This window comes from Alexandromys fortis, unplaced genomic scaffold, assembly GCF_014885135.2.
Source record: "Alexandromys fortis isolate MF-2015 unplaced genomic scaffold, M_Fortis_MF-2015_v1.1 scaffold_34, whole genome shotgun sequence".
Taxonomy (NCBI): Eukaryota; Metazoa; Chordata; class Mammalia; order Rodentia; family Cricetidae; genus Alexandromys; species Alexandromys fortis.
The window spans coordinates 3,022,678-3,042,150 of NW_026067933.1; the positions used below are offsets into that span (position 1 = coordinate 3,022,678).

Below are 19,473 nucleotides of genomic sequence, written 5' to 3' on the forward strand. Positions count from 1 at the left end.
GCCCTTTGCATTTCTATCATTGTATTATCCAGGATGGGTTTGTTGGTGTGAAGGACTAGGAATTTCCAGACCATGGTTAAACATTTCATATGCAAGAGCTTTTCTAATCAGTGGAGCCTGGTGGAAAGTGACGAAACGGATAAGTCATTGCTCGCTGAAGGCAGACACAAGAGTATAAATATTCAGCCAAGCAATTATGTTTTAAAGGGTCTAGTCAATATCGGACCTATAACTGCCCAGTGTCTCTTGCTGGTGCTCTGCACTGCTCATACAGTTTTGGCTGTTTGAAATGTTGTTTGTTTGTTTGTTTGTTTGATTGATTGATTGATTGATTGTTTCTTCAGACAGGGTCTTGGTTTGTAGCTCAGTCTGGTCTCAGATTCACTGTTTTGCTCTTTGTGTTTTAGGTTAGCCTTTAACTCCTTTTCCTCCCTCCCTCACCTCCATAAAACTGAGATTATGTGCCTGCCACCACATAACACTAATCAAAGTCTCTATCGTTGTTTTATGTTAAAAATTACTTTTTATGTATTAGTGAAGATACTGATTATACCTAGGAATAAATTGTGTTTTGTCTCAAAGAATTCTTCTAGAATTTGGCACGAATGGACAACTATGAGTTCCCTGCATTGGAAGTAGGTGCTTAGCCACAATATATCAAACTTCCTCGCAATCTATCCATTATTTAGGTGGGCATAATTTTCTTTTTGAACCCCCACTTAGTTTTACTATGAAAGCATCATAATTGCTAGAACTGTTTGATGGAGAAAATAGAGGAATGTAGAATAATGTTGGTTTTTCTGTTTATTTCCTTATAATTCTACTGTATTGTACATAGCCTGTGGTTACCTCACACCTTATAAAATTTAAAAGTTAAATGAGATTTGTGGACCAATTGACCTTGTGTTCATGTTTTATAAATAAAATAATGAGGGCAAAGGTGGTGAAACTTTAAAAATATTTGTGGAGAACTGAAATCAATTATTTAATTTTTACTGGGCAAATATATCCTGGGCAAAGCCCCAAGTCAAGCATTGTGGCACATAGAATTCACAATATGCCTAAGTCTGCAAGTGCTGCTTTCTTTCTTGTTGGAAATGTTTACATCCACTTGGGGGCACTGTGATCAAATTTAAGGGAGGGAAAAAAAGAAAAAAATTGTTTGATTTATTTCGGTTAGAAAAATTACCCATTGTTCTATCTGTAAATCTAATTATGTACTTTTAGATAAAATGCCTTTTAAATATATCGAAGTAGCTGAGGTTTTTTAAATGTCTTGATTAGGTATAAATTAAAAGAGTGTTTTTCACATTGCACTCTGCAGAGCCGTAGCACCAGCCTCCCGTGAAGCCTTGGCAGGGCACATTCTCAGGCCCCTTCTCTGGCCTGTTGGAATCCGAGGCTCCTGGTTCCTGGCAGCCCGACTCTCCAGAAGCCCTCCTTGAAAGATGGCTTGCTTACTGACATTTGGCAACCAGCACATTGGAACAAATTCTGAAAAACTTTTTAGTATTTAGCTTATAATATATGTTTTAAATAGTGTGGAAAAATCACTGTTCTTAGAGACAAGTCCTGTTAGTTTTAATATGTAGACTCTGAAGCCATTTCTCTCTTCATAGAAGAACTGGATCTACTTGAGTTACAATCATCGTGGTAGTCATTGCCCTTCCCCACATCCCCCTCAAAAAATATAATCAGACAAATTTTGACACAAATCTTTTGTTTTCTGTTATGTAGATAAGTTAGCCAGTTATTTATAAAACTTTTCTCCTTGTGATAATGTCAGAGACATTATCTACAGTCCATGATAATGCTTCTAACAATGTTCTCTAACATCTCTGGACTAAATTTACACTCATTGAAAGACCTACTATGTGTGTTGGTAAATTGATAAAGGTTCGGGCAATTGGGAAACCATTCAGAACTTCTATTTACTTTTAGAAAAACACTAGCGAAGTAGTGAGCTAGCCGAATCTGACGTTTCTTGTCTGTGACGACTATACTAAAGCAGAACCACGGCACTCGGTCTCTTTCGTAAGGGATTCTGTTGGTCTGCTCAAAAGAGACCTTCTAAACTGTTGGAAGAGAATCCCGTGGCTCTTAGAGAAAAACTCCATGCTTCTAGTTGGAGGAGGGAGAACCATCCAGAAGCTAGACCACAGAGCTGTAACCTGAATTCTGCACTCCTTCCTCCCAATGTATGGTTTCACAGCCGTCTTCACATTTTCTGGGACATTGGATGAGCGTCTTTGTTGTCTGCTATCTTCCAATTGGATTCTCTTTGAGGAAGTTAAAGTACAAAATTTCTGTTGAGTCTTCATGGGGAGAAGATACAATTGAGGAAGTGATCCTGCAGCTGACTTAACAAAGTATTATGTAAGCTTGCTATATTTGCAGAAGATTCTGAGCTGTTCTGTGTCTTGTGGTGCTGGGTGCTTCACTGGAGATGGCTGACTTTAGAAGCATCTTGGGAGGTTTTTTTTTTTTTTCTTTTGTATTGCTTTGTCTGAGTACAGTTCCCTGCCTTGACAGCCACCTGTCTTCCTATGCAAGCACTTTTAACAAAGGACCAATCCACCCAGCACAGGCTGCATATTACTCCAGAGTACAAAGGATGGGGTTGTTCCTGTTGAGACATCAGAACATTCTGATCAAACATTGTCAGATTCTGCATGTGTAAAAGGTAAAAGCTTACATGAAGATAAATACTGAGTTATATCCAGGAACCCTTTAACTATGATCCTAAAGTGATTATTAAGCAAAACAAGTTGTATTATTATGTGCTAATTAATACTTAAGGGCAGTCCTCAGGACAGGTTTTGTAATATTAAAAGTAGAAGTTGATTGCAAAATATAGATGTATCATCTGGAGGAATAAAGTGTACCTCCCTTATGAAATTAATGTAAGTAACTAAAAGAAGACATGTAGCGTGTAAAAGCACAGACCCTGGAGTTAGATAGTCAGTAAATCAGTTTGTCGAAAGTTGAGTGAATTATGAGAAAAGCGGTGATGAAATACATTGAGAATAGTCCCTTGACATATCAGGACAGCCTGCAGACTGCAAAATACACTCCACTATAATATACCCCTTGTTTTACTTAACTTCCCTTATCAGATTTTGACTTTCAGGGAGAGTAAAGTCTGGTTTCATTGTGTTCACATGAAATAAAGTTAACTTGGGTACAACAAAAACTTTAACATTTCATTTTTTCATCTGTATGTGTTTGTGTGCCTAGATGCATCATAAAATGAAGGGTTCAAAGGAGGCCAAAGGGCATCAGGTCCCCTGTAACTAAACTTATAAACCTCTTGATAGTGATGGCTGGGAACCAAACTCAGGGACCTCTGCAAGAACAGTAAGAACCCTAACAGACGAACTACCTCTCTAGAGGTGAAAAATTGTCTATAACCTTTTCAGTTTTCATTTTACTATAATTCCATATTGCTTTATTAAAGAGTTCATGGATTTCTTTGATTATTAGGCATTGTCTGGAAACCCCCATGCTAATTTATCATTGCTTTCATATTATCTTCTGCTTTGTGTTGTTGTGAATGATTGCTATGTCTTCTGTTCTAACGCACTACAAAGATTGAAATTTTTATATATCATTTTCTTTCAGTTATACAGGAGAGATAGATGAGAGAGAGAGAGAGAGAGAGAGAGAGAGAGAGAGAGAGAGAGAGAGAGAATCAGTTAATTGAGGATTACTTGGGTTTTGGTAAATATCAACAACAAAACAATATCAACATTGTTATCTCCCAACATCCCACTAAAAAGCAGAAAAAGCAAATGACACCAATCTTTAAGGAGACTTGCTGTTCTGTTTCCTAAGGCAAAAGTAATATATGTTCTTTAATGGAAACTGAAGTAACTAACTAATGAAACTATTTAGACTGTGATTCCATGAAGAGAAGATGGAGTCATCATCTGCCAAAAACTGACACTCTCTCTCTCACACACACACACACTATCTTTAATGGATATTAATTAAAACAAGTCTGTAGTTACCATCAGATTAGCTTAAGTTCTTTTCTGTGAAATCATCTCGATCCTCCACAAATTCATATGCTATAGCTCCAATATTTATCCCTGACTTCATATAAAAGAGAAAGTAGTTTGCTCAGGTTCAGTTTTTAAGTTAGCGCCCAGCATATCTTTTAGTAAATAATGAAATACATTTTTACTTAACTTTGTACCTGCACCTACGTTTGTTGTGTGGTAGTTAGAGGTTCACTCAAGCCAATGAGCTATGTACTCAGTCACAGAACTGCATGTTTCTTTCTCCTTAGATCCATTTTAACCTAAGAATATGATTCCGTTGAGATGCAAATGCTGGATTACTTGATCTATTGCATGTTAGCATTCTTGGAAGAGGACGCTGCTTCCTTATATACATGTTCCTCAAAATAAAGGGAGGAGAGGGCAGATTTTGTGCCCCAGTTGAGTTTTGAAAGGAAGGACGTCAAGGGCATCTTTGAAAGCATCCCTGTAGACGTTTGATAAAAAGAGGGAGATGTTCCCAGTAGATGGCGCAAGCACTCCCCACAAATAAAAAACTTCTAATGACTGCAGACTAGAGACAACAGTACATTTTCTTTTCTAAAATGTAAAAATAAGATGTTAGAAGAAGGAGAAGTGGCAGTTCATTTTGGATATATGAAGCTTGACAGGACACTTTACTGAATTAATATAGGACAGCTCAAATATATGGTGGTATAGGGTAATCACAACTACCACAAGGTCACTTTCAACCACAACTGTCGGACATTGAAATGCCAGTGGTCAGAGGTTGTTTTTCTTCTCTGTTGACTACCTGGATTTCGTTTTGCATTTTATTTCATATCCACAGGCAGAATATGAGTACAGGTCTGTAGGTCAAAAATCATAAACCTGGCATTATTGAGCTTTAAGCTAAAGGAGAAAAGAAAAAACTTTGCACAAACTCAGTGCAGTGAATTCGAACCCATTGGACCTACACTTACTGTTACTATTGCTTTTGCTAGTCATTATCCTCCACATGTCCACATGAAGAGAGAGAAAACTTGAACCTCAAAGTAAACTTTCCTGTAGTAGTCTGTGGAATTCTTTGGGTGCTGGTGTTGGGGATGTTAATAAATAATTAATAAGTAGAACGTAAGAAATTTAGCAGGTTGAAAATTCAAAGCTGGTCTTCTGCAGTAATTTCTTTTGCTGGCATTGGAGAGACGGCTTGGTGGGTCAGAGTATTGGTTACCCTTCTAGAGGACCCTGGTTCCATTCCTAGCACCCACATAGCAGTTTACAACTGTCTATAACTCCAGTTCCTAGAAATCTGGCACCATCTTCTGACCTCTGCAGGTACTAGGAACATGTGTGGCACACAGACATAACGTATAAGAAAATCGTGCATACATATAAAGGATTTAAAAGACACTTAGCATAGCTTTTGGTAGACTTGGTAAAATAGAGCTGAGCAGCAAGAACTTTTCAACTTTGTTCTTTATTTAAGAAAGGATTTTGGTCTCCTGTGCCAATGCGTTCAAGTGTACTTCCCACTCTATTTTGGCATTGTGTGTACGAGTGAGTGTATCCAGCTCACATGTGGATATCAGGGAACAGCATAGGATGCTGGTTCTCTCCTACCATGTGGTGCTAGCCTTGAACTCAGTCTGCAAGGCTGGCAGGAGGGTATGCCTGGAAGTCAGTTAGTTCAAGTTAACTTTGAACCTTTGACCTTTCTGCTTCAGCCATCTAAGTGTTTAGTAAGTACTACTACCCCAGGTTATCTCCTCTTATTCACCAGACAAGAGTCATTTTTAGAAGGTCATGTGTGTAGATGTTTTGTGTGCATATATGCGTGCCTGAGGCCCATGGAAGCCAGGAGAGGGCATTGGATTCCTGAGAACTAGAGTTACAAACTTGGGTGCTTCCTTATCGGTTCTTGGAACTACTCCTGTGTCTTCTTCAAGAGCAGCAAGTGGTCTTAACCTGGGAGCCATCTTTATTGGCCTCCAGTCTAAATATCTTTGTGTTCTGTTATTAGTCTAATATCAATAGCAGTCCTTTGGTTTATTCTCTAGCTTGGAAGGCCTGTCTGCTACAGTAAAGACAAATATTTCTGATCCCTTTCTGGCATTGAAAAGAATAAAATTCATACCAGAATGTTCCCACTTATGGGGTATAAGACCTAAGAAAACCATTCATGTTTTCTATTTACCTCTCCCTTCTGTCCCACCCATGTGCACACTCCCCACCTCTTTTTACACATTCATCTCTATTTTCCAAAAAATAAAGATAAATGCAAATCAACAAGCCCAATCGAATTGCATCTGCTTGTTTCCAGGCCCAATTTTCTGCACTCCTATGATACGCCTGCTGGCTCCCTGCTCTCTGATCACATGGGCCCACTTCTCTCCCCAGACTTTTTAATTTACTTAGCTAACATCTTAGCTACAGAGCAAAGGTGAGCTTTCATACAGGAGCCCTTAATACTCTGCCTGTCCCTGAGTACGTCTCATGGGTCAAATCTTCTTATGCATAGTTCCGTACATTATTGTCCATGGCAGTCCATCTGACAACACTGAAGTTCTTAAGCCCATTTCTAGTAGAAACAAGGCACCTTTCCCAGCTTCATCTTTATCAGCATAAGCAGTTACTTTATCATGTATCTGCCAGCTGACTCATTTGTTCAGTACTTGGAAGAAGAAGTCTTGTACTGCTACCGAACAGATCCCAAAGTTTGTATATAACAACGTTCTTTAAAAAGCTTTATTGTAGAGGTTACATTTCTGATGTCACTTTGAGGTCTGCAGACATGGACCCACACTGATTCTGATGGGGAAGGCCTCTGTGATACTTTGAATTAAAGGCAGTCTTTATCGGGGGTTTAGAAGCACTCGGAGTCTCCTTGGAGTGTATAAGGCTCAGTGCATCCCTGAAGGTCTCTGTCCCTGTGTCTACAGCAGCTTTCACTTGTGTCCTTTTTTTTTTTTTTTTTTTTTTTTTTTTTTTTTTTTTTTTTTTTTTTTTTTTTTTTTTTTTTTGCTTAGCTCTCCTGTGTTAACTCAGTTTTAGGGTAACTTTATGCTGCTAAAGTCACGTGGTTATTCTCAGTCCAAATAAATACCAATTTGTGGGAAATGCAAAGGTGTTTTAGTTTATCTTGATATGGTTTGTGAATAGCTTTTACCGAGAGTTCTCTTCTACATCATTTCTACACTAGGTCTACATTAAAGTTATTCCTAATGACCAAGGTAGGAATAGCTCCTCAGTAATTCATAACTAGTTACAGCACATGTACCACATAAAGACCCAGCCCTAGTGCTGAGGACGGTGGTGAGAAGTTGGTCATTAGATTACATATAGGCTGGCTATCAGAAAAATACCTTCATGTCACCTAATATAGGAAATCTGAAACATGCTGAAAAGGGGGGGTTCAGATAAATGACTTTGTAAACTAAATCATGAAAATATGAGTGAACAGAGTCAGCCTATGAAAATTTCAGAGTTCTCAACCCGTGTCATTGTTAACTGAGCCAACAAAACAATGTTTAAAGGGTGAAAGACCTTCCAGGAATCATGTAAATGGATGGATGCCATCAAAGAGCATACAACCAAATTTTAAAGCAAACTTTCTTCTTTTTCAGATACAAATCAATAGATTCCTAGCCACCTTACAAGTGAAAAGGGGTCTTCTTCTGACCCATTAGTTTATTCTAAACAAAATGTAAAATCTCAGTTGCCTACTTGTATGAGTGAGGATTTATTTACACACAAGACTGTATTAGAGAGCATGGCTCCAACAGAATCTTTTTGTAAAATCTTTTGACCCTGGGGTTCTGAGACACAGTGCATACTGTTGTCTCCCAACCCCTTTCTCCATGTCTCACTGAAAGTGTTCAGTTTCATAAAACTCAGTATCATTTTTATTTGCCCACCAAACCTCTTTTTTATCATGTTTCCTAGAATGCAACTATCCATTGTGCACTCTGTGGAGCACACTGAATCTTGGGCTGTATTCTTGTTGATTTTATTGCTAAAAGATGACTGTGAATATGACCGTTTTGTGTATCTATTTCACTTAAACTTCTAAGTATGAAGAAGGCAAATCAGCATCTCCATTTATAGAAGTGGAAACCTGAAAGACTGATTGCCTGTATTGTGTATAATGTTCAGCCATGTCTGATCACTTTTCTTTAAGGAGATATTGTGCCCTAAAGAGAAGTTACCATTAGTAGGGCATAACAGTAAATAATTTTCTCTGAAATCTTAGGTGTCTGGGATCCTTTTTGCCATGTGCTACATAATGTTGTTCTTCTGGAAGATGTCAAGCTGGGCCCCAGGGACATTCCATTTTTAAGATCCATGATGCTTCCTGGTGCTGTGGGCATGTTTGCTTGGCTTAGGTAGGGAAGGCTAGATTGTCCATATACTTAACCCTTTACATTATATCTGGAACATTGCAAAATGACTTTAAAAATCAGTAACTTTTTCTTAGCATTTAACAGCAGCAAAATTGCTGGAGATGAAAAGGGAGGGAAGAACAATTAAATTAGGGAAAACAAGGAATTGTGCATTTATGAAATATTCATTCTATGACTGAATATATTAAGACAATACAATATTAATTAACTTCATCTAGACATTCTATAATATATGCTTATTTAAATGCATGCTGTATATCATAATGCATACCAGTTTGTTAATGAAAATTTTGTTTTAAGAAAATAAATTAATATAATTTTGAAAATATTCACCTTTGAGAGGACATGTACCATTAGAACTCTATTTTGGACTTTTTTTTTTTTGCTAATTGAGTTCTAAAAGAATATCATCAAATAATTATCAAAGATAAATATTAGCATATCCTCCTCTTTTTAGGTTTTCTTATATGAGAAGGAATATTGTTAAATAGCCCAGACTGGTCTTGAACTTCTTGGACAGAACAAGCCAGCCTCATTTTCTCAGCCTCCTTGCCTCTGTATCCTAACTGTTGTGATGACAGGGACGAGCCACCACATTTGGCTGGGGAACTATCATCTCAGAGGAAGATTTCTCTAAACAATTTGACTTAGATTGTTTGCCTCGTGTTTGGATTCATAAAGGTCCTTTTCCACATTCAGCTCTTAAAACGCTAGTGCCCGCTGAGGTTTATATTTAAGAAGGTAAAACTCTTAAAAAGAGATGCAGTGGCTTTGAACTCTGATTCTATAAGGAGTATTACCTAAGTAAAATGAGGGGAACTGTCCTTCAAGCCTGTCACTGTGTCTCCTGTTCCCACATCATGGAAGCCTAACATTTTATTCAAGTTTTACTTGGCCTTAACTTCTCTCCAACTGTCAGGTACTTTGTTTGGTGAAGACCCATTCTTTTGTAGTCTTTCCTGTGCAAGTACAAGATGTATAAAAACCAGCTGGCAAGTATGTATTTCTGGGTTTCCTAATGCTCAGGTCACAGTGTTGTCTTGATTCCGTTTCTTTTCTCATCCTTAGCTGAAAACAAAACCAAAAAAAGAAAGAAGGGAAAAAAAAAGAAAAGGAAAAGGCTTAATCTTGTGGAGTTAAATAAAAGCAAGAATGTAGTGAAAGGAAGATTCCCTTTATGCAAGCAGCAGAGACTGCGGTGCTGGGTGACTGAAAGTGCCCGAGGGCATTTGGTCCCTATTGGTTTTCACATCAAATGCAATGGTGCCCACAGATAGCCTGTATTGTTGTCAGTTAAATGGGATCATGAGTGTCTGAAAGGTGTTTGAGAATGAACCGAAAATCATTTTCACAAGTGGATGATTACTTCTGCCACATGTTAACCGAACTCTATCAGAATGGCCCAGCTTTTTGAGCCTGCATTAATTGCTCTTTCAACCTTGACTGAGGTTTCCCTTTAAGAAAGCCCTTTCCAGGACTAAACTACTCTATATATTGATTTTTTTCTTTCTGTATTTTCCCTTGAAAAATGAAGCCTTGGAGAAGAAAAGCCTTTATTATTCAACATGTAGATTGATTGTTCTATTTCTTTGAATAGAAACCGGGACTCATAAGTGATCCACCCAAAGTAATAGTCCCTTTTTCCCCCCCAAGCGCTGAATAATTCCCATCTTCTGTATACAATTATGTTTTTCAAATATTCATTAGTGATGATTTTTCCTTGTAAAGTAAACCATGAACTCTCACAGCATGGATTCTATGCAAATAAATTGTCGTATTCTCTTTTCTATTAGAATTGTATGCCACCATTCTAATTGAAACCAAACTACAATATTTAGTAAAATCTTTGGAGAAGTTTTGTGTTGGAAGCATTCTTTGAATAATCTTCAAGTTAGAGAGATTGTATAAAATGTTTTTGAAGTGTTTGGTTAAATGGGACCTTTTCTTTCTCATAACCATTTCCTGTCCCAAACATGGCATCTACAGTATTACCTGCCTCTTTACTATGACTAGGAAAATACATGCTACAGTTCATATTGGGTGAGAGGATGGGTATAATCTCAATTTTTAAGACTGACTATAAAAAGAGTTCTTCAAACTTCATTAACTCTTTTTGATTATGTATATATGTGTGTATGTATGTATGTGTGTGTATCAGCATGGCGTATATTTTATTTAAAGGAAGTATTTAATGTATTAGTAAAATGTACCTCTGAGGTACTGGCTTAAAAAAAAGATAATTCCCAGAATGTTGTATTATAATTTATCTTTTAAGTATGTGTTCAAAGGAATATTGGCCATAACAGCATTTTAAATACTTTTGTAAGTGACAATGATAACAGAAAAAAAAAAAAAAAAGCAGTCTTAGCAGTTACGCCGGGGTTTGTCTAGTTTCAAGTTTACTTTCTACTAAGCTTCATGTTGTTATGTACATCTGTTATTGAATCATTTTCATACTAGAATACCTACAGTTAATGATCACCATAAGTCTAAAGAAGTGTTTATTCCTGTTGCCCTAGAACCTTCTGAGAGACTTTGGAATGACTAGGTTGATTCCTAAAGGAAAACCTTGACAAGTAGCCATGGTACTTCTTTCATCTTGATATGTTAACAAATATTTTTTAAAACAGTGTTGCTTCCAAAGAGGTTGTGCATTTTTAAATGAGATACGCTAATGACCAGGTGAAACTGTTGACTAAAAATGGCTGAAAATATACTGTCTACCTTATGGGGAGAAGCTTTTGTATCTTTAGGTTTGACCATTAGAGAGAGATGGGGAGAAAGAGAGAGAGAATGGAGAGCAAGAGAAAGATCAAGTAGGCAAATACCATTGCCATTTTATTTTCTTTTGAAACTTTCCCCTAGCAGCATATTTTAAATATAGACTGAAAAGTCTTAGAGTCTGGCTTCCTATGTCTCTGATACTTGAAGATACCATATGACCTCATGGAGTTCTTGTGTACACAAAAGTAAACGTCATAGGCCATGAAACAGGAATAATTTAGATGGTTTTTTTGCCTTGCCTTTTGACAATGATTCATGTTTCTTTGGGGGAAAAAATCATACTTTCCAACAGAACTCTCCCTGGCTGAAGCAGTGGGACTTTAAGACCTTTGCAGTGTTTGGACTGACTTCTGAAATCCAGTATCCAAGGACTTAGGCTGTCACCTCCTTTTAAACCCCAGCATTGTGTCAGAACTGCTAATTTCTTTGTTACCTAATCCAGTGTAAGAAGAGAAGATTTTAAAGTTAAGCCGATAATTTTTTATTCAAAGAGAGCAACCTCTTAACACTTAAGGTGGATGTATTGATGAAAGCAAATACTTTTAAATAGTATCCGAACAGTTAGTGTCAGATAATTCAGAATACTCTGGTTACACGAGCCCTGTGGTGCTCTGGAAACATTTCAGTGGGGGGAAGCTGCATTTTTGCTATCAGTACTGGCAGTGTGTAAGAAGATATACAGTACAGTATCCCCCTTGAACTCCCTTCAATAATTCTTGGACCAAATGTGACTCTAGCTAAGGAACCTTTTTCCTAAGACCATATTTTGATGGAAGTAGAGAATGGAGCATGGAAACTACTTTTATTTGTCTTTCACTGAAAATTTTTTAAAAGATTTTTAAAATGTTTTGTATATAGGCAAATTCTATAGGTGTTGAAAATAAGTAATGTGAGCCCCCCAACAATATAAATAAATGCATCTGCTCTCATTTTAAAAACAAAGTAGAAAAAAAAATCTACAGTGCTCATCAGAACGCTTGTGCCATGCTTGGTGGCTCTTGTTTATTGAGCAACATTATAAATTGCCACCAAGATAAAAACATGCATTCATTTAGCAGGTCTGATTTTCATACTCTTTAAAATCAACTTTATTATTGAGTTGATCATGCATTCAAGAGAAAGCCAGCAATGACTTGGCAAGTTTCAAAATGCTAAGAAAGAGGCCCTTCTTGTCTAAAGAAAGACAACCTAGCAGCAGATCCTTAGGGCTTTAAGCAAGTTCTGTCCCATCTAAGGTGAGGAACAATTTTACTTATAACCCCACCATGCCCCACCTTTGTTTGGTAGAACCCTGTTCAGAAATCAATGAGTTAAGAATTTAAATGACAAGAGGAAATGTAAGCTTGACTTTTAAAATATAATACTGTTTTAAAACACAAATAACAAGTAAATAGGTTTTAAGGATATGCCTAATGATATCGCTATTTTATACCAAATAGGTAAATAGCTAAACTTTTTGTTGAACATTAGGTAGTTATAATTGGTGTTTATATTAGTGGCCCTAAGATGTCCTGAGGCCCTTTCTAAATTGTTAAAGAGATGTAGAATTGTCTTTTATCACTATCCAAAGTCATTTATTGTATACAACTTCTCTAAAAATTAGTATAGATATTGTATAGTATCTCTAGAGAGAATATTTTTTTAGTAATTAATGAATATCCCAACATTAATATGTATGGAATAACACATGTTAACCAGTTAAACATCATTACAGGGTAAATTTTCATATTTTTCTAAAATTAAAAAAAATCTTCTGGGATATAAAAGAAGTGATGTGCAACCTCGTATTGAACATTTCAAATAATGAATAAGTGTCAGGTTGGTGATTCAGTAGCCACACTGGGTCTTCAGATAGGTTGAGAGAGAATATGTTTTCATTTTTGTAAGATGTGTTCTGATCAGTGGACTGCCTGGTATTTATATAATAATAAGTTGTGCTCCTTTTCCTCGCTCCTCTATACTTCAACCCTTCCCAATAATCCTAGCACCCGTCTGTAATGAATTTAAACTCTTCTGAATTTTAAACATTACAAGGGTCTTATAAACTGAAGAACTCATTTTAGAGGGAAAGTGTTCGAGGAGTTCTCCACTATCCTCAAGGCGGAGGTAAAGGCCCTTGCCTTTGTTCAAAGTATTCAATTTAATCATATGAGAAATAGTTGTGGAGTCAGAATGACCACATAGCCAGAGTACTTCTTAACAGTGATTTTTTTTTCATTACAAAAGCAAGATGCACTCTCACGCACTTCCAGTGGTAATGCAGCAAATTACCATCACTTTGGAAAAACAGCCTGGCAATTTCTGACACAGTTAAACAGACACTTTTAATATGATACAGCAATCTAGTTTCTGGACACTAAAATGAGAGAAAAGCATGAAAACACTAAAGGCTTGCACACAAGTGTTCATGGGAACTCAGTTTTTCATAAGCAAAGGTGTGGCAACAACTCACACACGTGCCAACATGGGAATACGTTCATACAGTGGAATATGCTGCTTAGTAATTAATGGGATAGACTCCTGGAACACATAAAGGATGAATCCCAGACGTATTGTTTTCAAAAAAAAAATGTGTCTCAAACTCAGACACAAAATGTTGTGTGCTGTATAATCCCAACGACATTGTAGAAATGGACAGTGAGGTCAGATGCAGAATCATACACAGAACTGCGGCTATAAGGGAAGGACTGAGCATGGTGGACACAAGAAACCTGGCCTTCCACAAGTTGACTGTAGTAGTGACTACAGGTGATTATTTAGAATTATTATTTTTAGCATCTCTTTTAATGGTAGCCTAATCATTTCTTACTATGTGAGTTTAAAGTTTCCATTTTAAAACAGTATTGGCAAACCATTTTTCTTCATGCACTCATGAATTTTTAATACTTTCCTTATGAAAAGAATCTGTTCTTATAGAGGAAGGCAGCTAGGCCTTGGGACTCAATCACACAGCTCATACTTATGGTGAGAACAAAGCACATGTAAACTTTAACGTTTCTTTTTCAGTGTGTATATATTTTCTTATAGATCCTGCTTCTATTTTTAGGTAAACATTGCATTTGACTAATATGAATATTTTTCCACACATGGTTCCTCTGTGTGCCCTTTGCTGTCCTGGAACTCACTATGTAGACCAGGCTGGCCTTGAACTAACAGAGATCCAGCTGCCATCGCCTTTCAAGTGCTGGGCTTGAAGGTGTGCACCAACACCACCCTGCTAAAATTTTTACAAGGAATAAATAGTGTGTGCTTTTCACATAGTGTTTACAATGTTGACTGTCATTTCGTTTTTATGTGTAGAGCCCATAAAATTCTTACGACCAGTTCATTTCTGGATGTATTTAGACAATATCATTCATGTGTGTTTTCAAACAAATTCTTTCTCATAGTGCAATAGCTCACACATCTCAAGATCCGACTTCCAAATATCCTGTTTCCAGTACCAAATTTTCTTTCATTCTTCTTCCTTATAAAACCATCCACTATTATCCAAATGTATTTATTCCCACACTCCGTACACATATCCCTCTACTGTCTGTTTGTAGAGAAACTAGAAGTTGTTATTCTAAATTCATCGGCCCATCCTTTTGAATGATGTACATCTGACTAGTACTCCTCACAAAGAACCTGCATGCTTAGAACACTCATAACTAATTTGCATGTGGTAATGATGGTTCGTGGATCACTCTCACTTGTGTGTGACCCATCTGCCCAGCACTCTGCAAAGTGAGATGCTCTGAGAGAGCTGAGAGGCAGGCTGGGGTCATAGGCAGAGGTTATTCCAGTGCCCTCTGTGGCTCCTGAGCCGCTATTAGGTACACATCCTGCTAGTGCCCTTTTATAGAGAGCATCCATCACGTGCACAGTAGCAAGCTCCTTAGGTCACTGTTGTTAACCCTGCAATAGGAACATGGGTATGTGCATTTCAGGAGAGGAAAATTATATAGAAAAGACAGAAAGAGAGCAGCTGAACACCTATCACCACAACCACAAGAGAAATTAGAGGCGAAAAGCAAGGGCATTTAGGAGACCTTGGAAAGAAACAGTGAACAGGTGAGAACAAGAAGAGCCAACATCTTCACCAATGTCTAAGCGAGTTCACGTTGCATCCACAAAAACAGGCAGTGGCTTTAGGTACATTATGATTGCCAGAGAGGAACTCCCCACACTTAGCTGATATGTCTAAAAGCAAATGAACACTTGATTGGGCCATTTGGGTGACACTTCCAATGTAAGAGCCCATTTGTTTTGAACTTTAATAGCTCTTTAGTTCTTTATTCTAATTCCGCTATTAATATTTAGGATATTTACTTCATGTTTGTTCTTAGAAATTCCAAATCATTAAGTATGGAAATAATATGAACCCTGAACCTTTCATATGATAATCTATAATTTTTTCTGCATTTTCATTAAGTTTATCAAAGTCATAATTTCAGCGACAAGATATGATTTCTTACTATGAATATACCATGTTAGCATTTAGTAAATACATCCCTTACCCTTGAACATTTGTTACCAATTTTCAGAAATGCAAATTGTAGTACCCCATGTGTCCTTGTAAACATACAACATTATGTAGGACAAGTAACTCCATAATAGAAAGTTAGGCATTTCTGCATCTTGCTATGCTATTTCTCAGAAGAAAGGTTTCCTGTTAATGCTCCCACTGGTATTAAAGACAACGTCCATATATCCACTATACATTCCCAAGCATCTCAAATTAGTAATTTTTAAGAAAGAAAGGATAAGTTTGCTTTGTTTCATAAAAGTGAGTTGTAAGACAGAGGCTAAAATTTCTAGTGTGAAATTGTGAGAGGTCAGTCCTCTGAGCCCTCAAACTCTTAGAGGTGGCATTCTGTTTTACTTAGCACTGTGCATAGATTAAGTTCATTTGAATAACCTTTATATTGGTAAGAACAGAAGTTCTATTCTCAGGACTGGGGAAATAGCTCAGTAGGTAAAGTGGCTAGAACCCATGTAAGAAGGTAAGCATAGTTTCACATGATTTTAATCCCAGAATTGAGAAGGCAGAGACAGGTAGATTACCTTGAGCTCATTGACCAGCCTGCCTAGCCTACTTAGCAAGCTCCAGGCCAGCGAGAGACCCTGACTCAAAAAATAAGAAGGAATAGCTCCTGCGAACAACCTCTGGACTCCACATGAACTTGCATACACAAGAGCATGGACATTCACTTGCATACACATATGAACACATACATCGTATGTTCTATCCACATGCATGTCCAGGTTAATCATTTCAGTTCAGATTACAGACGCCATGCAAATTTAAAAGCCGTAGCTGAAATGGTGCTAAACTAAATTATGTCACCTTTTTTATTAGCTGAATTTCGTAGTGAAAAGTAATGTTCAGTGAAGAACTTACATAAGCCACATAAATCTCAAAATGACAGAGCACTTGGAAATCAGGATACTCAGCGCTGTCCTCTAACAGGCAAAGAAATGGGAGTGGATATTGGTGCAGGCATATCGCGAGGTCACCCAGCTGGACAATGACCTTTCACCCTGGATTCTTGGTTCTGTATCTACCTCCTTCTCAGGCCATGCTCATCATCAGCACCAGTCGGCTGAGCGCTGAAGAACTCCGGTACAAGTTCCTTCGCTCATAGCCTCTGTATCGCCTAAGAAACATGTGCGAAAATAAAATTCCAACTGGTTCTTTGATTATCCTTTCTAACTCCTACTTCGTTCAATTTGCTGTAAGGACTGACAAATTGTAAGCCACATAAATCAATTTCCTTTCAGGCATGGAGAATCAGCGCAGTCACCTAGTAACACAGAAGCTGCATGTTGTCTCCGATTTCAGAGAAACGAAACTTTGCCTGTAGCGGGCTGGTCTCATAAGTACCTAGGGAAGGCATGTGGCTATGCGGAGCGGCACCAGTATTCATGCACTCTGTCGTTTTTCTTCCCAGGTACCTGTATGCCCTTGGACAGAAGGTTTGGAAAAGATGGAAAAAGCGTTACTTTGTTCTTGTTCAGGTCAGTCATTTATTTTCCTCTTAAATAACTGCTTTCTGACAAGGACTCTCACACCGTTACCTGTTTGTGTCATATCTCTTATATCACAATAATTCCTGCATTAGAAATTAAGCTGAGAATTATTTTAAAAGCAGTTCATTTGAAAATAGACAAGTAGTGGATTCGTTGTATGCCAATGTTTTTATATTTTTATTTCAAACATGTCAAGCAACTTATAGTGAAATGACTGATGTCCTGTCCTGTGCATTTTTGTGTTGTCTGGTATACTAGAATCCAACTGTTTTCCTTTGTCAGCTTCTGTGCTCAGCTAGTTATGGTATCAAATTCAATAGCCATTGCAAAGGGCCACTGTGAACCCTGTGTGGAAAAGGCAAAAAGAGAATATTATTATAGAAATTGTGTTGACAATCAAGACTTCCTAAAAGGATCTAAAGGATGCTAAGACAATCCTTGAAAAAAAAAAAACTGCATCGTCCAGGTAGTGTGCATGTAAATTGTGGTCCATCCACTCTCTCGCTTTCTTCGAATATGTCTGTGGGTATTCGTATAAATGTGCTTATAAATCAAATAGTCCACCGCTAGTAATTGCCTTCTGAATATACATTATTGGTATATGTGTTCGTCTGACCTTTCAAAATCATAAGTAGCCTTTGTTCATAGAATATAATCATTAAATTCTAGTTATATTAAAGAATGGATTTCAAAATAGTCATTTCATTCTAGAATGAATTCAAACTATTTCATTCTCAGTGGAATTATCTGAAAAGAGAATCACTCTCGGAATCCTAACACAGAACAGCCTGTAAAATCCCATTGATTGCTACCACATTAGTCAAGCTTAACTGGGCTAGATCAGAATGATATGGGGAAATGCCAACGGAGGAAAATTATCATTTGCTGTTTTCTAGAGATATAGTCATCCATCAGTTGCTGGGGGAAAAAAATTAGTTTATTGATGTTCCATGGCAGCATGGTGTCTCCATGAAAAGTGTTAAAATTCAGTCAAAAGTAGTTGTGTCTACAAGGCAGATCACCAGTCCATTTTATTCTTTGCTAAAGTGTAAGCTTTTCTTGTATGGCTTATAGTAATAATAAAAGTTATGCATGTGTGTATGTGCGTGCATATGATTATACAGCACACACACACACACACACACACACACAATCTTTTGATCCAAATGGCAGGCAATTGCTTTATGGAAGGGTTTTCCACTCACAGTTCTCAGTAGTCTACCCGCCCCCCAAACCATTCCTATTAAACATCTTCTGCAGTTATCAAGTTTATAGTGGCACAGAATTCTAAATATGCTTATGAATAAATCTGAATACAAATCTTTCTGGATATTTTAATCTTATTCCTATTATAAATGTCTCATCTGCACCTAATTGGACAGTCTTATCATTGTGATTTGTCTTTTGGAAGCATTTTACTGACTTTTCGTGGGAACAAAGCTGCTTTTTCAGTTTTGTTTCATGAATCTGTAGAGAATCTCCGATAATTTTTTAATCCCAATAGATGATTTGGGGGATAAACTACTTTTGAACCAACTAAGCTGACTCTTGTTTCCCTGATGGAAATGTGTGTTTTAGAGGATGAGCGGGTTATGTTTGTTAAGGGAGTACCTAAAAGTCTCCAATGTATCTGTTGGTTCAATATGAAAATTAGGCAACTAGAGACTGGCTTTGAAAAGTTAATGCTGGCCTAATGCTTTGAATCCTGGGGAGGCTTAAGATCACCATTTGCTTCCTCTCTTATTTTCTAGTAAGTAGTCCCACGAGACAAAAATTTTAACACAAATGTATACACTTTGAATATCACTTATTAGAGAATTTAGAAATATAAGAAGGAATAGAAACATTTCGAAATTATAAAGCAGTATGTTTTGTGGGACATTAAATGTGGAACTAACTTTTCCAGATAACTAAAATATGTATTTTCTTTTAAAAGGTAAAATTCAACTTGCATCAAAATCGTTGTTAAATTCACATGCTCCTTAATATAAATTTAAAAAAAAATTCTACCAAACTTGAATTAGAATTTATTATACTTGTGAAATATCAGATAGAAGATAGATAGATAGATAGATAGATAGATAGATAGATAGATAGATACACACACTGAGAGAATCCTATGCCTAAATGTGTTGAAATATATATGCCAGTTCTCCAATAACTTTTTGAAGTTTGAAACACAATTGAATCTTCCTTCCAATTCCAAATGTAATGGGAAGACAAATTGAATGCTCTCACTTCAAAATCAAGATGGATATGTATGGAGATTCGGT

The 19,473-nt window shown here is 37.1% G+C and overlaps 1 protein-coding gene across 5 annotated transcripts in view; it reads left to right on the forward strand.

The window, feature by feature from the left end:
* Window positions 1-19,473, forward strand: part of Cadps2 (calcium dependent secretion activator 2) — a 533,470-nt gene that overhangs the window by 329,650 nt on the left and 184,347 nt on the right. For all 5 annotated transcript variants that reach the window (XM_050145948.1, XM_050145944.1, XM_050145945.1 and 2 more), the window contains exon 9: window positions 17,122-17,188. In XM_050145948.1, coding sequence (XP_050001905.1) covers window positions 17,122-17,188 — 67 coding nt within the window. The remainder of the gene's footprint in view (window positions 1-17,121; window positions 17,189-19,473) is intronic.